Source organism: Genypterus blacodes, unplaced genomic scaffold, assembly GCF_046128005.1.
Source record: "Genypterus blacodes isolate CSIRO-AG114 ecotype Tasmania unplaced genomic scaffold, CSIRO-AGI_Gbla_v1 ptg000154l_1, whole genome shotgun sequence".
Taxonomy (NCBI): Eukaryota; Metazoa; Chordata; class Actinopteri; order Ophidiiformes; family Ophidiidae; genus Genypterus; species Genypterus blacodes.
The window spans coordinates 1,287,346-1,307,779 of NW_027466956.1; the positions used below are offsets into that span (position 1 = coordinate 1,287,346).

The following is a 20,434-nucleotide window of genomic DNA, read 5'->3' on the forward strand; positions in this document are numbered from 1 at the left end:
AATCTATGCACTATAAAGGTATATTACTGATGGAGGGTTACAAATGTAATAGTATAGAAAATGTATGTTAATTTTTCATTGTTATTTGTTAACGTGCATTTTCATATTAAAAAATAGTGATCCATGATGTTGAATCTAGTGTCTACTTTAATTGTTAGCTTTCAGAGAGTTATACAGTAAGCACACAAACAAGGCAAAAACGCTTCACTTGGACAGGTAGAAATGTGGAAACTGTGTGGCCGGCCTTCACCAACAAGTGAAAGTGTGAAATGTAACACAAAACAATGTATCACATTGAACACACAACAAACATCACTCTACACATTCAACACAACACAAATTTATAAATCATGTAGTATTACTTCCACAATGTGAGCTTATGAGCGGTATAGTGAGTATACCTATGCGTGCGTGTCTTATGTGTTTGCTGATTGACGGTTTTACAGGATGAGATGCTTTGTAAATGTCTTTGCATTGTGATTGCATTGAGGCTCTTCAGACTCTCGTGGACAACTCAAGTTTTTGTTATTTCTTCTTCTGACACTGGCTGTTATTGGTCAAAGTTTTGCCAATGGTTGTGTCACTGAGGGGGTCATTGGGCAGAGTTTTGTTTTTGGTTAATTTACTACCTCTGCTGTTGGAGTAACGTATCGAAACTCTGAAATGTGATTGACAGTTGAAGTATTGATTCCCCCTTTGGTAAATGGTGGTATCTTAATTTTTTTGAAGTTTAAGTAGTTTTTTTTGTTTTTAAATGATGACAAAGCTAAATAAATTAAAAAAAATTAAACGACACCCAAGAGACTGATGAGACTGATGGTGAGAGTAAACCACCATTAGTAACACTACATTTTAAGAGCAAGGAGTTTGGGTTGAACAGACTGTCTGGTTACACTGCTTACCTTTGCCCAGCATTAGTCCCAGGGTGAGGAGTCTTTCTGGAATCAGAACGTCCTGCAATTTGTTCTTTAGGTCCTCATTGATACCAAGACTGTCCACTAAAGTGAGAAATCATTACAAAGACAGTTAATTATCTTTAAATTAAAGCAAAACATATATTTCCAAATGTCATTAAAACACCACAATTAGATTGAAGTTGCCACAAAGTAACAGACTTGGGTTATGCGATGGTAAACCAATTTACTCAGACACATGAAACTTATTATCAGAGTAAGACACATCCACGTTCATTTGGGATGGACCTCATCCCCTATTTAAGGAAAGCTTCATGTATTGTATATTTAGCAAGAAATGGATCTGGATCTGAAATGGAGCCATGATCGCTTCACAGCTGGTCCTTATAATGGGGCCAATAAAAGGCAACCTAAAAGCCTCTAGAATTAGAGATTGTGTAATTGGCATGCAGAGTGACGGATTGTCCTGCAAAGTCTCCAGAGTTATTTCAGACATTTTGGAGGTTCATCCAACAGGCCTCACAACTGCAGACCACGTGTAATCACTTCAGCCCAGGACCGCCTCATATGACTTCCTCAACTGAGGGATTGTCTAAGGCTAGCCAAAAGGACAGCTGATGAGTTGGTTTACAAAACCAAATGAATCATGATTGCAGCACAGCTGTACAGGGCAGATGGCAGGCATTGTGTATGGCATGAGTTTGCTGATGTTAACATTGCAGACATAGTGCCCCACGGTGGTGGTGGGGTTATGGTATGGGCAGGCATATCATGTTTTTATCTAACAATTTAATCCATGGCAATTTGAATGCTCAGATACAAAATATGGACAAAAGTATTGGGACACCTACACATTACACCTACAGGAGCTTTTATGACGCCCCAGTCTAAATCCATATGCATTAATATGGAGTTGGTCCCTCATTTGCAGCTCTAACAGCTTCCACTCTTCCAGGGAAACTTTCTACAAGACCTCATTTGTGCGGTCAAGCACTGATGCGCAACAATGGCATCCTATTATAGCACCATGGTCAAATTCAGCGAGCTCTTTAGAATGCCCCATTCTTTCACAATCACTTGTAAAGGCAGACTGCATGGCTAGGTGCTTGATCTTATACAAATCTGGCAATGAGACGGAAGGAAACACCTGAATTAAATCATTAAGAGGTTTGTCCCAATACTTTTGTCTATACAGTGTATTTTGATTTTGAGACCCTGAAGCCCATTGCTGTGCCAGTCATCCACAACCATCACCTCGTGTTTACTGGCGTGTTTACTCGCCAGACATGTCAATCATCCAGCATGTATTGGATGCTCAGGACCAGCACCTATTGCAAGTTCCAGTTCCCAAGGCCATAGTTAGACAAGGCCATACAGCTGTTGAAGAGGAGTGGGAGAATACTTAACTGGCTACAATATGATCAAATGCAAAGGATATGCGTTGCATTGCATGAGGTAAATGGTGGTCACACAAGATACTGATTTGGTTCACTGTTTATTTCATCGTAACTTCTTTTTTGGGGAACCTTTGACTAACATGCATGTCTGTATCCCAAATCACATTAAATCAATAGATACATGCTTAATGAATCTATTTCAACTGACTGATTTTTTGGGGTTTGTTACCTTTAAACTCAATATTAATTAACTCAAATCTTCACATTTGTTTGAGTGTTGCCTTTATATTTTTGTTCAGTGTGTATACGGTAATGTGTATATATGGTCCCAGATAGATACTATATGTGCTGACGAATGCCGTGTTTTCAGTAAACACATGATCATAGAGTTTGTTTTTTTTAAAAAGCAGAATCTAGGTCTAGGTTGTTATCCTGAATAAAACATACTCAATCAGTTGCCAGCAAAACTGAATTCAACTGCGCCTATGCCTGAAAAAAAACCCAAATATCAATTTTGGGTTAAAGAGTTCAGTCTGAAAAAGAATAACTTATTCACAGTTTCAAATGGTCTTAGAGCTGTGATGCAAATCATGGTCCGCTTAATTTAAAAACTAAACATGAGATTTAAAAAGGGAAACTAATATTTCAACATTGTGAAACATCCAATGTTAATGTGCATTTATTTCTATTCATTTCTAAAACTGGATTTTGAATTTGTCTTGTTACCCATGAATGAAAGACTAGTTCAAAGACTGTTAACTATTTTCTCTATCTTTTCACCTTGTATTTATATTATTATTCAGAAATGTTCATGTTAAGTTAGACTCACAAGACAACTCATGCAATTCAGCACAGGTTCTGTTGAACGATCGAGCAGCTGTGAAGGAGACAGTGCTGTCTGATCCTTGAGGCTTAAAGGCTGACCTGAAGACAGAGACACATACAAACAGATACAGTCACAAGACTATAGACAGGGATGATGGTATGTAATTCTGCTTTTGGTTTTCAGCTATTCAGTTATTCAGCAGAACATTAAAAGGACAGGCTATGCCAGACCAATGACTGAAAACCTGAACACCCCATAGTTCCTTTTTATTTTTTCATTTTATTTTACATCCCAGGCGGGCCAGGAGGGGGTTGTGTGCGTGCGGGGTTGTGTTACTGCGGGGTTGGGTAGGGTCTTTGGGTGGGATTTCCTTTCTTTGTTTTTGTTTTTTCCTTCTCTTCACCACAGCCTATGATGGGATTTGTAGTAGCGTACATTACTGTTTGACATCATCCTGTTAAAACTGTATTTACCCTGTGAGATCATCGCATTAGTGATGTGTCCTTTCGTGTCGAGGCTCCGAAGCGTGTGTCGAGTAATCCAGGAAGATTTTTGCTAAGTGCAAATCGAGGCGTGTGTTGGTGACGTATGTGGTGACGTTCAAAGCCCCCGTACCCCCCCCCCTACCACGTGCCTGATTCAGGAGCTGGTTCGCCAGTTTGGCGCAGGATTCAATATGAGGGGCAGCAAAACACAATCGAATCCCACGGCTGACCTGCCGCTCAGCTCGAGTGCTCACTGATTTTTCTCTTGGTGTCCATTAAGTTTTTCTTCTGGTGTTGGGTTCGGACGTCGCAATTCTGAGTTACGGTGCAAGACCGGCTAATTTTAATATGCATCAATTAATTTGCATTGACTGATTTGTTTATAATAGTGGAAGTGTAGTGGGACGGATATGAGGCTTTTTGCCGTGCAAAGCTTTTCACATCGTTGTGATTTATATAGGGGAAATTGCATACAATGTGTATGCACAGGGTTTTATAAGTCTGACTCTCCCTTTGCATACACCATTTCTATGTTTTCAGCGTAAACAATGGTTTAGTCAGGATTCTACACAATGTTTTATAAATGAGGCCCTTAGGTCCCAGGTGAGGAAAGGTGCTTTGTCTCTGCAAATCATTGGCTTGTGTTTGGTGGGAGTGGCAATGTGTCCGAGCTGTATAGGAAAGTGGGGAAGTCCCTAATTCATGTGGAGATGGGGGGGTGAGGGCTCTATCTGTTTCTGCACCTACACTGGAGAAGGACCTAAACAAAAACTACAGTTCAATAAATATCTTGAAAATCAAAAACAAATGTCATTGTCAACATTGTCAACCATGGTGTTTCGTCTCTCATACCCAAACTGCATCTCTTTTCCTCGGCGATGAGCCACAACGGCAAGCAGGAGGCCAATGATGCTGGCTACTAATAGACCCAGTAGGAGCCCCACCAACATGTGGCTCCGCCCACCCTGCACCTGCACTGAAGGTTGAGAAAGAGAGCAAGAGTGAGATAGAGAGTCAAGTTCTCAACCGAAGTTTATTAGTTTTGGACAATATCACATGTAATATCTCAATGAGCTCAAAACTCTCCAAACCACTTTCAAACCTGCACCAGGCGGTAGATCGCTTACACTTGGTCTTTTTAAAAGTAGATCCCAAGCTGAAAAAGTGTGGGCACCCCTGCTCTATACTCATTGAACAGAAATGATTTGTGTTGTGAGGGCAAAATAATGCATAAACATGATTGACCCGGGATTGGTAATTTAAAGAAAGATTCCCTCTGCTCGTACAGAGTGCAATATGAGAGTCCATAAGGATGTGTGTCTCAGAATTGGGTGGATATGACAAAATGTTAAGTACCAATTTCTACACTAAATTTTGAAAAAAATGTTAAAGTTGTGAGGGATTTGATATAAAAAATGTGTTTAGAGCCCAAAAACAACCGTTGTATAGTAAGATCAAAATTGTGGATCATGATGACATCATAAGCAGGCATCATCATCAACAGCTGCTAGGTTTTCACTGCTGCACCACTCAAACTGAGAACCAATATCAGTAAGGCAGAGGAGGGGGAGGGGTGACTGCATGTGCCTCTACTGCCAACCGGACATACAAAAATTGCCTCAGGAAGCAATAACACACATATTGCATCTTGGAACAATCATTTGAGGATAAAACACATCACATATAAAGGATACAACATGGAGCCAAATCAGAAAATGCTTGTAATTATTTTATATATATGACAGTGTCAGGTATACAGTATTGTAGCATGTTGGTCACGTGGTTTTGAGGTCAGGTACACTATGCCTAATGATACTTGCTGTTCATGGTGTTCATGCTGTTATCCAACTCATAATCTCTCACCTCTCACACCACAAACCTATGACTCCCTGCAGCTTTGTTGTTGTCAACAGCGACAAGCTTGACAAATGTGCTCTCCCAGAAGACACTACGCTGAGTAGAAGATTTGTTTGTTTACTTTAAACATTCATTTTTGTTCTTACTCTGTTGTCCCAAAAAGTAGATAAGGAGAGATTTGATCTGTAGATTGCTATTCCTGGAGAATACCTGGAGGAAATCCAGTAACCAATGTGCCAACCTCAGAATCCATGAAACCAAGGAGCTATCGATGACATCAGTACACCAGTACTCAACTCACTACAGTCAATAGGAACCACGGTGCCATGTGAAAATTCTCCAGTCAAAATATTTATTTTACCTGCACTTTGTTCAGAATTTTTTTTTTAGCAACTTTTGAAAATAGTGGAAAGAGAACTGGAAATCATCTGCACTTGGCAATGGGGCCATAACAATTGGCAATAGGGCTGAATATTACAACATTACCGGCTTAGTATATATCGAAATCATCTGCCTCCAAATATGGACCTTCTAATTATGATCAGTGCAGAAAACGGAACACTTCCTGACTGTTTTCAATAAGGAAGAGAATGGATGTTTAACTGTCAAGGGGGAGTGCTTATAAACACATAAGATGGCTCCCAGAAGGGTCTGTGCAGAAGCAGCAATTTAGGCAGCTTATTGGGACACCCTACGTTTCTACAAATATGTCACAAATTGTAAATCACAGCTTTTTATACAGATTTTATTTAATTGATGTTTTTACTTGTACTGCTACAGTGACTTATATTTAACATCTGTACCCCTACATTGGTAAATATGGTTAAAAGAAAAGAAAAGAATTTAGGGTGAATGCAAAGACATTTTCACATTACTAACCAATTAATAATAGAGAGTACAACATAGAAAACACATGTAAGAACTTTGTGAATCCTTAAGTATTTTTTTCTAAAAAACCCCAAATCTATTACAGTAACTTAGTGGTTCCCAGTAACAATAATTTAGTGGGGGAGGGGGGTATGAGTACCTGAGGCGGTCCTGCAATAGCTCTGCACACCCCCTACCTTGAGAACCACTGCAGTAACTGATTTAAGATTTGCCATTTTTAAAGTCTTATGGAGATATGTTACACAGATTTCCCAAGAATATATCATTCTATGTTTGGTATCTTTGACACAGGGCATTTCTTTATGATCTAAAATAAAACTTTATAAGATAGAAACCATCAATCCTCAGTTTAAGTAGGACGTTTTAATTCATAGATAATAATAAGAACTTTATTTACATAGCACCTTTAAAAACATAGTTTACAAAGTGCTTTGACACACAAGCTAAACAGGGACGAGGCTATTTATAGTATAACACATGACATTAGAGAAAATAAATGAGAGAGTTTTCCAGTACGTTGTTAGGGCCATTGATGGCTAAAATACTAATGCTCGTTGCTCTTCCCCTCAGTACAGCTGCTGGCCGTCACCAGGGAAACTACAGTATTGATATGCTTCCAGCACAGGTTTGGTCGGTGATGACTCATGATACCAGAAAAAACGGAATAACTGCCTAGCCAGTTACTGACATAAGTGTTGATTTACTTAAATTGTTATTTTTCCATGTTAGCATTTACTTAGTGCTAGCTAGCCCAACCCATTAGAAACAATGGGCTGAGGCGACACAACCAGCCAACATGCTAAACCATGAAAAAGTTGCATGTACAAACATGTCAAAATGAGCACTCATACAGCCCCAATACAAATTAAACCATTTCATGTAACTATTTACGACAAAACTAATCCAACCTGAACATGAACTGCTGCCCCAGGAGAGAGACTCAATAATACGACTGCACTGAATTGAGCTTTATCATTCTCTTTATCTCTTTCTCTCTCTCTCTGCCTGTCTCTCTCTTGCATGCTATTTCCTAATGCATGACTGTTTGTGTGTACTGCCTTGCATGCCTCTCTTGCATGCCTCTCCTGTACCTTTGTATAATACCACTGGAAGTTCCTATTGCACACCCAGCCATTTGTAGAGAGGAAATCTCTCTTGGAATTGCCTCTCCCGAGATTTCTTACTTGTTTTCTTATACATTAAGGTTTTCTCTGGAGTTTTTCCTAGTCTACCTAGAGAGCTTTGGGCTGGGTCAGGAAATGTTCTTGATGTTATGGGTCTGCAAAGCCTATTGCGACATTGTATGTGATATTGGGCTATACAAATAAAACTGACTTGACTTAAAAAAGTAGTTGAAATAGCTTGAAAATGACTTGGCAGTCGCTCTGCTCTCATCTGTGTCTGTGCATGGGGATTGGGATTGAAAAAATTCACCAGAGGCTCTTCTGCATTGCATTATGGGATTGCCCTACTCAGTAAGTCACTTGGTAGACAGCTCAGAAGAATTGGGACAGTCTTCGCATCAGGGGTACGCACATGATGACTGAAATGTTGACTATGTATGCAGGTCACTCGGTATTGGGACAGACCCTTTGTGTTACATGCCTCCCTATGGCAATGGGCAAACCTCAGGTGGCTGTAGGTGTCAAGGGGGGACGGTGTCAGGGCTGGCAGCTTGACCATCAAAGCGACAGTAAAACTCATTCAGCCTGTTTGCAAGGCACAGATCATTTAGAGACTGAGCTGATTTAGGCTTGTAGTTCGTGATTTCTCCATTCTTGGAATCAGAAGGTGTCTGGTTCCATTACCGGCTCCTTCTTGAGAGCCTGTGTTGTTGAAACACTGAATCCCTCCTGATGGTTTGCTCTTTGCATGGTATGCTTCTATGCTATCAATGTATGAATGGCTAAATGAAAGGTCATTGTAAACCGCTTTGGATAAAAGCACAATATAAGTAAAGCTTTGTTACTTTGTTTTCATTTATGTGTGCTTATGAGCCATCAAGTTAAAGTGCATGAAAAGAACCATACACTGCAAACTAAAAAGCTCACAAACAGGTAAAATCAACTGACATGAAACAGACACCAGCACAGACAAAGAAAACAACAGACATATGGTGGGCAGGCACAAATAGGTCGGGTATATGACAGTGCCAATGAAGGGAGATAAGGGAAGATGATGAATGTAGAATGTGTGGGGGCAGGGGGTTTCAAAGCCTGGGAGGAGTGCAGCTGAAAGCCCTGGAACCCCTGGCGCTAAGGCGTGAGTGGGGAATTTCAGAAGACCAGCTGAGGATGAGCGCAGGGAGCTGAAGAGGGTGTATTAAGTGAGCAGAAAGTCTTCGTAAACGGTCCCATATTGCCAGTGTAGTGGGATTTTTTTTTGGGAGCAAACGGGAGACCGCATGTAAAATAACATAATCTCTTGTTCTTTCTCACCATGTAGAGGAGATTTGTGGTTTTATTGTTATCATGTCTTCAGTTATTATTATTTCTGTAGATATAATTATGCTGCAGGATTTTTTCAGGTGTATACACACAAACACACACCCTGTCTCTTACCGGATGTAGGCAGCACCAGTACAGGAGGACTCCATGGTCCACAGCCCACAGACGTACAAGCTGACACTTGGAAGGAAGTATTTAAGAAGCGCCCTCCTCCTGCCAGCTGAGCCATGTTCTCCTTGAAGAGGAGCGGCTCCTGGAAGACACAGAGAAGGCTCACACACTACATGACATCAGCACATGAAAATATCTCGAAGTCTGAGGGGCCAAATTAGGTGAGTACGGTGGGAGCTGAACTTGTTCAAAAGCCACAATTCTGGGTTGTGCTTGCTTAGCCATTCAGGCGGCTAGAAACACATTAATTTTCAAGAGGATCACTCCCAGATTTCAAGGACACAAAATACCGGTCAGATTGGAAATATTATTTTTTTTCAGTTCTTTTTCTGCAGTGGAACAGACGGGCAGAAAGAAACTGTTTCCTAAATGTGATTGTGTAGTTGATTTTTGTCAAAAAGGAGCTGATTTAGTATTTTGTTAGTAGTTTTTAACAACTACAAATGATGACAAAGCACACGACTTGAAGTGTACTGCCATAAAGAAAGATGCTGCTGTTTTTACATCATACAGTAGACCACATCCTAAATTGGCCAGAAAAAAACTGCAGAAAAAGATTTCCAACATATTGTGCTTTCTGCACTATAATGAACAGCTTCTTTCTTTATCGAAATCCAACACCATGGGTGATGTCACTGGTAAGGTACTCATGGTCTTATTCAAGATAATATTTCATTTTAAAACTTGCTATAGGACGCCTCTGAAGCCAGAGTAACAATCTGTGGGTCGTTCCCAATACCTAGTGAGCTGCCTACATAGTCAGCTGCGTACGTGGACAGCGTTGTTGGGGTGCGCTTCGAGATGTGCGCTGCAGTTGAACAAAACAATTTTGTTGACGGGGTGTGGGAGATAAAAACCTACAGTTTTGTGCTTCAAAGTCGGCAAATCGCCGGGTGCACTCGGCGCTGAGTGCGTAGACTATTTGCACTATATACCAACAGGCCAGCTCTAATAGACATTTGATATGATCTCGCTGGCCGCAGACTTGGCCCGCAGGCCTGAGTTTGACACCCCTGCTCTAAGGAAAACAATTTCGGGTAATTTCTGAGACATAAAATAACGCATTAACAACATTTTAAGCTATGCAATTTTTACAGATTTCTGTAGACTGCATCATCCTATATTTGGTATCTTTGAAAACACTGGGCATTTCATTATAATCTAGAACAAAAAATTACAATATAGAAATCATTGATGTTCACCTCAGTTTCTGTATAAAGTTTAAAAAAAGGAATGAGGCAATTAATAATGTCATTAGAGAAATTACAGAAATTCAGAAATATAAAAATAGATATGGCTGGCGCTAACTATAAGCAGGAACATGTACAAACTGCAATCAATGATAAATAGGACTAAACCACCATGCCAATAAGATGTTCTAGTCTCTGAAAAAGAATGTGGTGGTCAATGGTATTGGGGAATGTGAGTATTCATGTGACTAGCTTGACAAATTCTTCATGACCTAATCAGGTTTCCGTAAGACAAAATAAATCAATACAGTAGATAATTGATAAATAGAGCTTTAGATGACAGAGATGTAATGTTTTAGAGTCCACATATCATTATGTTATTTTGTTGTACTATTGCGGAAGTTATATTAATCTTTACTAGATTTTCATGTATAACTCCTCTTGTGTTTACTGCCGATTCATTTGATTTACTTTATGTTTCTACATGTATTTGGGGGGTAACTACACTAATAGAGGCTAATAGAGAAGTGTAGGACCATAGTGATAGCAAGCCCAACCCATTAGAAACAATGAGCCGAGCCCACAAAACAAGGTAACATGCTAATCCAGGAAATGATCAATGTACAGAAATGTCAAAATGAGCATTAATATTGCTCATGTACAAATTACATCATTATGTGTAACTATTTATTTATTTAGGAACCACCTCCCAGATTCAGTCCGGGGGGCAGACACTCTCCCTACGTTTAAGAGTAGGCTTAAAACCTTCCTCTTTGATAAAGCTTATAGTGAGGGCCAGCCAGGACCGGCCAGGGTTGCCTTAGTTCTGCCTGAGGTTTCTTCCTGTTAAAGAAACAAAAAGTTTTTCCTTGCTGCTGTTGCCCAGTGCTTGCTCATGGGGGAATGTTGGGCTCCTTTTAATACTCTGTGTGTAAAGTGCCTTGAGATAACGTTTGCTGTGATTTGGCGCTATATAAATAAAGTTGAATTGAATAAAACATCTAAATGAGACTACGGCTCCATGTAAATTTTCTCAATTCCGTGGATGTATACAGCTTTATTGCATTTTGCCTTTATCAATGATTAAGGACAAACACTCTTAATATTGAGTGCATGTAAATGTACGGACTGTCAGTATAGTGGGGCACCTCTGTAATTGCCAAAGCAACAATGACAGTATCGTGGGATGTCTCTTACTTGTGGCTCTCCTCCCAGAGTCCACTGCACCTTGTAGGCCAGCAGTTTACCTTGAAGTTCCTCCTCCCTAAGGTCCGCCCAGTTTAGCAACAGGTGCCGCTCTAAAAGGTCAAAGGTCAGGTTTCTTGGAGCTGAAGCGGGTACTGTATGCAGATAAACACAGCACATATTGGTTCAAAACGGTACCTCTACCATGACGTTGTGTGTTGAATCATTGCTCAGTCACACTTCTCTGTCAGCAACTAAAGTGAACGTTTGCAAGACCAGATTAAGTGATGTGACTAAGTAAAGGGTTATTTTTTCAAACTTCATTGAGTTCAGACACTAGGCCTGCAGGTGGTGCGACTGAGCTATAGCTCACTCCATTCATATAGATTGAGGCAGCAAACAAAGACTGCTTGTACAGGGGACTGGAATGTACTGGCCAATATCCAGCTTTTCTCTCTCTCTCTCTCTCTCACACACAACAACAACTTCAACAGCACCAGCCTCTGAAACTGTGTTCAGCTGTGTCTGAGAGAAGCTCAGTGTAAACCAGTTACACCACAACAAACTGCCAGAAAAGCTACTACACAAATGCTATGATTGGACCACGAACCAAATCATAACCCATTCTTCAAGGAAGCCAATAAGAGATTAAAAGGAATTAATGTCAGAGAGATGGAAGTGTGACATAACCTGGAAAGCACAAAACCAACACATAACTCACCAGCTTTGACACAAGCTTTTGATTGACGAAAAAACCCATCTGAGCTGGCCTAAATTGATCTTCGCTTAATGAGAGTTAAGCTTAGTCCCACTGTGAAGAACAGAGCCTGACAAACTCATATCTATCCTAAAATGGCCACTGTAAGATAAACAATTTGGATTTGGGTAACATGGCTCCTCCTTTACATTTTTTACAAACTTTACATTTTTGCCATGCTAGTGATAAGACCAAACATATTGTTTTAATGCATCACAGGGAAGCTAAGCATGATGCAGACTCAGTCTGGGTTGGCTCTTGAATGATGACAGAAGGAAAGTGAGTAAACCCAGACAGTTTACCTGACTCAGGAGTGAGGAAGTTCAGCCAGGGGGAGAGGGGCGACACTCCCACCTCATTGACACAGGACACCCTGGTGCTATAGTTGGAGTGACTCCTCAGACCAGACACAACCTGATGATAAGGAGGAACAGAAACCTGCAGCTGAGGGAGGTCCAACCTCAGACCTGAGTGCCTCGTCATCTATAGAGGAAACAGGTCATTAACAGTGTGTGGTTGTTGTGTGTGTGTGTGCTTGTGCGTGCGAGTGAGTTACGTGGATGATGCAGGTTGACAGCTCTGAGTGCCCTGTAAACCCTGGTTTCCAAGTCAACGTGGCATTATTGTCCACCATCCGCGATACCTGGAGCTCCACAGGAGCAGATGGCAACACTGAGGGAGAGGGAGAGAGAGAGAGAGACAGATACACAAAAGGAGAAACACACAAGAGCAAGAAACAAGAGAGAGAGCATGAGAAGCAGAAAGACAGAGAGAACAGAGAAAGACAGTACATGCATGTGCACTTACATGCATAAGAAAACATACGTTATACTGCAATGAAGGAAATCAATCAATTAGGAATGTGACTGATATTGGAACAAATCAAAGTATGCTTACTCCAAGTAAGACACCACGATTAAGAGATTCTTGATTTAATAAAATCATATTAAAGATTTAAAATTGATTAATTCAGCCATTACTTAATCACTCAACTCAAGTATTTCATTAATTGTAAGAATTAATTATCCAACGTGTCATGTACAGAGCCAAACAGCGGAGTGTCGGACTTTTTTGCCTTAATTGCAGTATACAAATATTGAGCAGAGAGTATTGAGTGCATCCAAACACAGTGAGCAAACAGAAAGACAGAAAGAGAGATGGACTAATATGTAATACATACTTAATTGAAGATTTATGGAGCTCACCTTTGATGTGCACGGTGCCAGTCCTGGACACAGAGATTCCTCTGGTGTTCCTTGCTTCACAGTAAAACTTCATACTGCTATTCACACCTACATGACATTAAGATACAGTTGATTAACATGTATATACTGCCGTTGTCTATAATAAACTATGACCAACCTGTCCTTGTTAATCTGTGATTGGTTGATATGGCTGAAAATTATGATTCTGTACTTCTGGCTACTCTGTTATTGCTTATAGTAGGTATTCTCATTTGATTGATTGATTGATTCATAATGTTGGTAGTTTAAAAAAAACCTTTATCGTCCACTCACAATTAAGTGAAGTCAACTTTATTTCTGTAGCTCAAAATTGCAGACAATGTCTCAAAGGGCTTAACAGGCCCACAACATCAGGAAATTCCTCTGAAAAAACCTTAATGTATAAAGAAAAAAGGAAGAAATCCAGAGAGGCTATTCCATGAGAGATTCACCCTCAACAAATGACCGGGTGCACAATAGAAACTTTCAGTAGGATCATACACCAAGTTCAACAACCCATGCAAAGCACTATACACAAACAGTCATGCAGTAGTAAATACCATGTAAGACAGAGAACAGGGAGAGAGAGACAGAGGAAAAGAGGGAGAAAGAGAGATAGACAATGATAGAGAATATTAGAGAATGAAGCACACTACAATACATCACAAATAGTTATGAGAGTCTCTCTGCTGGAGCAGCAGTTCATGGGGGTAGATAGAGGAGCTGTCCAGGTAAGCAGGTAGAGCTGATGATGTTGCAGGGGGACAGATTGCCAGTGCAGATGGTAAGAAGTTAGTTAGGAATTAGATAATGGCAGGGTGGGAGGATATGGCAGGGATGGATCTGCTGTGGAGGAGATGATGGGACAGGGGAAGGGACGGTGGCCGTGAGGGAGGGTAAGCAGATCTAACATTTAATGTTAAGACAGCTCAAGAGCCACAAAGCTGGATAACAGCTGATCTGAAGATATATGATATAATCCATCCTATCACTACATTCACTCTACCATTGACTAAGAGCGCACAAAGTCTGTCCAAGGAGGCTCTATAATAAGTACAGGAAGTTTATTCCACAGAAATAGAGTGCGGTAAAAAAAGGTATTTCCAAAAGTCTTTGTCTTGACCTTTGGGATAACAAGCAGGCCTGCCTTTTGAGATATTTAGGGTTTGCACGGGAACGTAAGTGGCAATAAGGTTAGAAAGACTGGAGCCGGGCCTGTAGTATTTGATAGGTTAGAGGTAAGGACAGGCACCGACAGGAAGCCATTGAAGTGATGCTAGAACTGGCGTGATGTGCTCAAATTTAGAGTCTCGCTCCATAGAACTGGCGTGATGTGCTCAAATTTAGAGTCTCGCTCCATGACTGTTTGAGTTTACTGCCATCCGTTTCTGAGTAGCTCGCTCCTAGAATGCAAAAATCAGAATTTAAGTCATACCTTTTACAGTACTCCTTCAAATTAAGCTATATATTTGTCTTTTTAATGAAAAGGACAACTAGCCTATTTTGAAAAACAATGAATCGATTAACACATATACAGATACAAAACACATTAAAACAGGATTGTTCTGGAACTCAAAATGTTAACTATACAGTTAATAGTCTATGCACATCAGATAATTAGTAACATTAAACACAGCATAAGAAACCAAAGTATATAAGTATATAAGGTGATTCCTCAGTTTTTAACTAGCCTTAATACTACAACAGCGTCATAGAATTGCTGAAATTCTGTTAAGGCTTTTGTTTTTGGTGGGCCACCCCAAGATTTTCAGTGGCCCCATCTGGCCCCCCCTTTGAAAAAATTCCGGAGGCGCCATTGTCTGGAACGATCAATTTGAGAGGCATTTTAATATCAAAACTCCAAGGATCCTTGGCTATCCATTTATTCATTTTAGGTTATCCAGCTACACCTGATGCTGATTCTAGGGCCAGCTCCTTGAGCATTCCAGTTACATTTCAAATTAAGCTTTGTTTGCCATCCTTCATGGCATTAACATTTAATTACAGTTTAATATTTGGTTCCAGATGTTACAATAGAATATATTCTATATATTTTCCAAATTCAAATTCAAACACTCAGTAGCATGAATGCAACTCTATATTTGTGGCCTGTAGGGGATTCTAGGATGACTTTAGAATTTGTAATTCATAAAATCACTTCCTGTGATGTCATCAGACCTCTCCCACTTTTCTCGCTATAAAATGTTTTTCTAAAGTGTCATGTTAATCATCTTAAGAGTTGTCATCTATATGACCAGCAGCGCAGAATTTACATTTGCACAAAACATTAAGTTTCCTTAAGAGAAAGAACTAATAAATTATAGCACCTAAGCAAATTTACAAGCCAACATACTAAAGAGTCAGAATTGACAGTTGGACAGTCTACTTCTAGACATGGAGCTGAGCCTGGCATGTTTTAAAATGGCCAACACTGGCACCACCCTCAGCAGCAATGATCTAAGAATGGCAATGAACTGAACTGAATTACCGTGAACATGGAGGACAGAGGGGGACGGCCCGGGTTCCCCTTTCTGAAATCCCCCTAACCACCACAAAATCTCCACAGGCTCTGGGGGGCCAATCGCTACACAGGTGAGGTTAAAGGGAGCACCAGGAAACGTGGCAATATCATGAGGCTCCTGGAGGAAGTGAGGGACTCCTAAATGACACAAAAACAGAGGGAGTACAAAGGGTCATCAACAACAAACACAAAGGGATGAAAAGAGTATCATGGCAAAAACACAAAAGTCCATCCAGCCATCCATTTTCTCCTGCTTATCCAGAGTGGGGTATTACAGATGCCCCTTTTGCCTGGAAAACTTTCCCGCTCCTCCCACGTTCCCAGATTAGATGAGATACCTCTAGCGATTTGGGGGTCTACCTCAGGGTCTTGGTCCACAATGGTCCAGTACAATGTCCACATCACTGCTGACACCGCACCAATCCAGTCCATCTCACGTCCATTTTCCCTCAATCATGAAGAAGACACCAAGATACTTGAACTCCTTCTCTTGAGGCAGCAACTCACTCCCAACCTGGCATCCCACTGAACTGCGCCAGAGCGTGCTGAAGGTCATAGTCTGATTCAAATATCTGAGAAGCAATTCTGAGGTCCCCAAACAAGACGCTCTCCTCACCATGGCTATGTCTTGAGATCCTGTCTATGAATGCCACAAAATGTCAACTTGGCAGAGTCCAACACTCACTGGGAACGTTTTCGACTTTGTGCTGAGGTCATTGACACAGCTCTCACTTTGTTTATACAGAGACCGGGGTCATGGGAGTTTCTCCATCCAGTCCACAAAGCACATGTAGACTTGATGGGCAAACTCCCATGACCCCTCCAACAAATCAAATGGCTCTCTCTACCACTCCGCAACTTCCCCAGTCCGGGTCAGCAAATACTCTCATCTGCTGAGCACAGCCTGAGTTGAGCCCTGCTTTCCCTTCCTCAGTTGCTGAACAGTTAGCATGATTTGTAGCATTGTTGATCTTGAGACCATTGACTACTTGATAAGAGCTGTTTCAGTGCTGTGGTTAGTCCTAAAGCAAGATTGACAAACATCATACAGATGGCGTAGTGATAAATAGCTATGCAGCTAGCAGATTGGTCTGTAGTTGCTTTGGGTTAAAGCTGTGCTTTTTCTATAATGCTGTAATAATGGAATGCTTGAGGAAAGAAGGGAAGACTCCTGATTGTAGAGAATTGTTAACAATATTTAGAATGTTGTGTGACAATGAAATACATGTTAAACATTTTGTGGGAACTGGTCAAGGGAACAAGTGCAGGAGCCGAGTTGCTGTTTCACCTCTTCTACATCATTACAGGTAGTAGGAGAAAAATTGTGCATGCTTCTCAGGCTGGCGATGTAATGTTGTATGGGCAGAGATTGGTCAGATCTGTTACTATGTGAAATTGTTATGTTTTTAAAGTCAGTGACATTTCCTAGGGTGAAGGTGGGAAATTGGTGATGTGATTCGGGGAAGAAGCTCAACAGGGATTCATCAATTTGGGTTTAGCAGTTTGTCAATAGTTGAGAATAGAAATGAAGCATTGTTTTGGTTATCATGTAGTGTCTGAAGCAGGCAGCTTGGTCTTCCTCGCCCTGGGATCAGCCTGCCGGCAGGCACTCTTCAACTTTTTTGTTCTTACCCCTTTTTTCCATAGGGCTTTTGGAGTTCTAGATAAATTTCCAGGTTTCATGGGTCCAATGGTGTCAATTATTGTTATTACACAATGACATGGTGAGGTATATCCATGTCAGTATACTGACTGATAAACAAATCATTCATGTGTGAAATGCATATTTATGGTTCTGACTGCATTGTTGTGCTTAGGGAACCTAAGCACGAACCTAGGAAAATTATGCAGAAGTGGTCTGAGATAACCAGGTCAAGCATGTGGCCTTTTTGTGCGTAGGCCAAGTCTAAAACATGGTCTATGAGAGGTGCGTTTAAAGGTGTATGTGTGGGATTTCAGTAGTTTGTGTGTGTATATAACATGGATTTTTGTCCTAAACGGCGCTTCATAGCTTAGTGACCTTCAGGAGGTAAATGCTTCTACATGATCATACATGATTTGGATGGAGGCAATCATGTTTAAGGAGATCCGTTCTGTTGTAGGTAATGAAGATGTCCACGTAGGGGATGTTTCTGGCAATGCAGTAAGCCAGATGTGAAGCTGCCTAAGTCGGCTAAACTTGATGTTGGCAAAACGTGAAGAGGGCAGTGGGCCTGAAATAATGCAGTGCTCGCTAGTATTCAGAACACACACACCAACAGACAAGACAGACGGGTGATGATGTAGCAGCTGAAGGTCGGCGGTGTTAATGTCCTTGACAAGGACACCTGGGTGGCAGGTTAAAGATAAACCGAACCAAGTAGCCAGAAATGATTGGACTAGACTCTCAAATGTAAGTTCACGACTGACTCCCTGAGCTGCAGGATTAGTCCTGATGACAAGTCTTGGGGATACTAGCTAGCTACGTTCGCTACAAACAGGCCAGGAATCGGAGATCGTGAATCGAGAGTTATAAGGTGAAAATCACATTTCAGCTCCCTGTCACTCTGTGAAAGCACATAACACCTGAACACAAGGGTCTATTTACTTTTCACTAAAAACACCATTGTGTAGTCCTGCAGTCTCTGGGTGTTAACAAAAGGAAAACAGATTCCTTGTAAAGAGTGCCTGTGCAAAGAAAGATAAAATAATTCATACAAGTACATATAATTCATACAGTTACAAATGTACTGGTAAAGTCAAATATAAAAATACAAATATGACACATTGCATTTACAAACCATATTCACACATCCACATTACCTTGTGACACACAATGCTGCAAAATGTAATCTGCTATGACATCTGATGTATCAAATGAAGAAACGCCAGAGAGCAAAAATCCCAAAAAAGGAGGGCAGTGGGGGAAAGGGTTGGGGTTGGATAATTGAAGATCTGAAGATTGAAGCATTTAAAATACACAGTGATGTATTTAGGGTCAGAGAGGACAAAAAGCCATTAAAGTCAGTTCCACTGCACATAGGCTAGTCACACAATTAAAGTAAAACATGGTGGGTTCAGGAACTTTCAGGGTCTTTACCTTCCACTGTGATCCAGGCCGAGTCAGAGGACACTGTAATGCTGTGGAATTCCACCTCACATCGGTACTGACCTGCATCCTGCTGCTGGACCGACTTCACACTGAAACCAAGACCAAACACACCTTAAGTACCTGAACTGGAACACAGATGTATGAACCTTCCATTAACACCACAATTCCAGAAGCCACATGGTTTTTCTCCAACCCAACCCTCAGGACAATTGTGACAGTTATGCCCCACTAGTGCCCAGGATGGAACAATAGCAAAGTTATCTAGATTTAGTCTATCTATTTAGTTTTCTGGTGTGTGATGAGCACTGCAGCCTAAAAGTTGCAAAAGACTAGATAGTTTATGTTTTTACTCTTCAAGGAACCTGCTTTTCTTGAAGCTGATCAGTCCCTCTGGCGCCCTCTCGTCGTCTATCTCATGTCTAAACATAAAGAAATAATACATTATGTCTCTTTTCTCTTTGTGTGAGATTTGTCTTTTATTTTTGCCATTGTTTACTTTCTTTATTTGTTTGACAGCTTTTGTACATGAACAGTACCAGTGGTATCTGCAGGTTCAGTGATGCTGTCATGTCATGTAAGCATGTATAAAAACCCTGCGTACCCTGAGTATTGTGGGTAGGTGAGCTCCTGGTACTTGTCTGGCCTCAGGTATGTTTTGTTATAGATGTTTACCAAAAACACAAAACCTGTCTGTCTGTCACTCGGAGAGGCGGTAACATCCTCTTGATGTCTTAAACAATAAACTAAAATTAAGCTTCATTAAACATTGTGGCAGACATTCATTCTTATTGGCTATCTGTGAATTACTATTTATTATTTATTTTTGTGCTGATCAAAACATTTTTGATGACATTATGATGCTGCTACAGTCTTGGAAGGAGGGACGAACTCTGAATGATTGTCAACTGATGTGATCAGCTTTTGACTAATTGACTCATCAGTGTGATATTTTCAGATTCACATTTTTTTGGGTAAAACAATACAGGTGGAGGGCGAGGGAGATAAGATAAGAAACAGGAGGAGAGCTGAAGGCTAGGAGAAGGAGAAAGAACAGAAGTACATGAGGAACAGGAAGAGGAGGAGACATAGACCAAGAGGAAGGGAATGAAGAAGAGGAAAAGGACAAGGACGAGTGTTGAGCCTGTATTTACTGTAGTTATTTGTTGATGCACCAACAAGAAATCTGTGGTCTGAGGGCCAATATATATTGTGTCAACATAGCTGCAAAGGGTCTGCTAGGATCCATGTGATAGAAATTTGGTCTCCTGGTAACGTCAGTCGATGAAGAATGGAACACTAAATTAAAGCTGACGATGGAACCATTACGCGCATAGATTGAATGAAGTAAAAAAAATCTCTAAGTAGTACACTATATTCCTTTATAATTATGTGGGCACCACACTTGCTTCTACAAAAATTTTAATTGCTAGATCATACAATTAATCAGGTTTTATTGATCATTTTGAAAATGATGCACTCTAT

At 40.6% G+C, this 20,434-nt stretch overlaps 1 protein-coding gene across 1 annotated transcript in view; it reads right to left on the reverse strand.

The window, feature by feature from the left end:
- The window catches only part of tyro3 (TYRO3 protein tyrosine kinase), a 45,377-nt gene that overhangs the window by 14,674 nt on the left and 10,269 nt on the right, over positions 1–20,434 (reverse strand). The window contains exons 3-12 of the mRNA XM_076166002.1: positions 18,941–19,041; positions 15,829–15,999; positions 13,323–13,409; positions 12,674–12,789; positions 12,420–12,600; positions 11,373–11,515; positions 8,929–9,067; positions 4,475–4,598; positions 3,141–3,235; positions 903–998 (exon numbers count right to left, since the gene is read on the reverse strand). Of these exons, the coding sequence (XP_076022117.1) occupies positions 903–998; positions 3,141–3,235; positions 4,475–4,598; positions 8,929–9,067; positions 11,373–11,515; positions 12,420–12,600; positions 12,674–12,789; positions 13,323–13,409; positions 15,829–15,999; positions 18,941–19,041 (1,253 nt within the window). The remainder of the gene's footprint in view (positions 1–902; positions 999–3,140; positions 3,236–4,474; positions 4,599–8,928; positions 9,068–11,372; positions 11,516–12,419; positions 12,601–12,673; positions 12,790–13,322; positions 13,410–15,828; positions 16,000–18,940; positions 19,042–20,434) is intronic.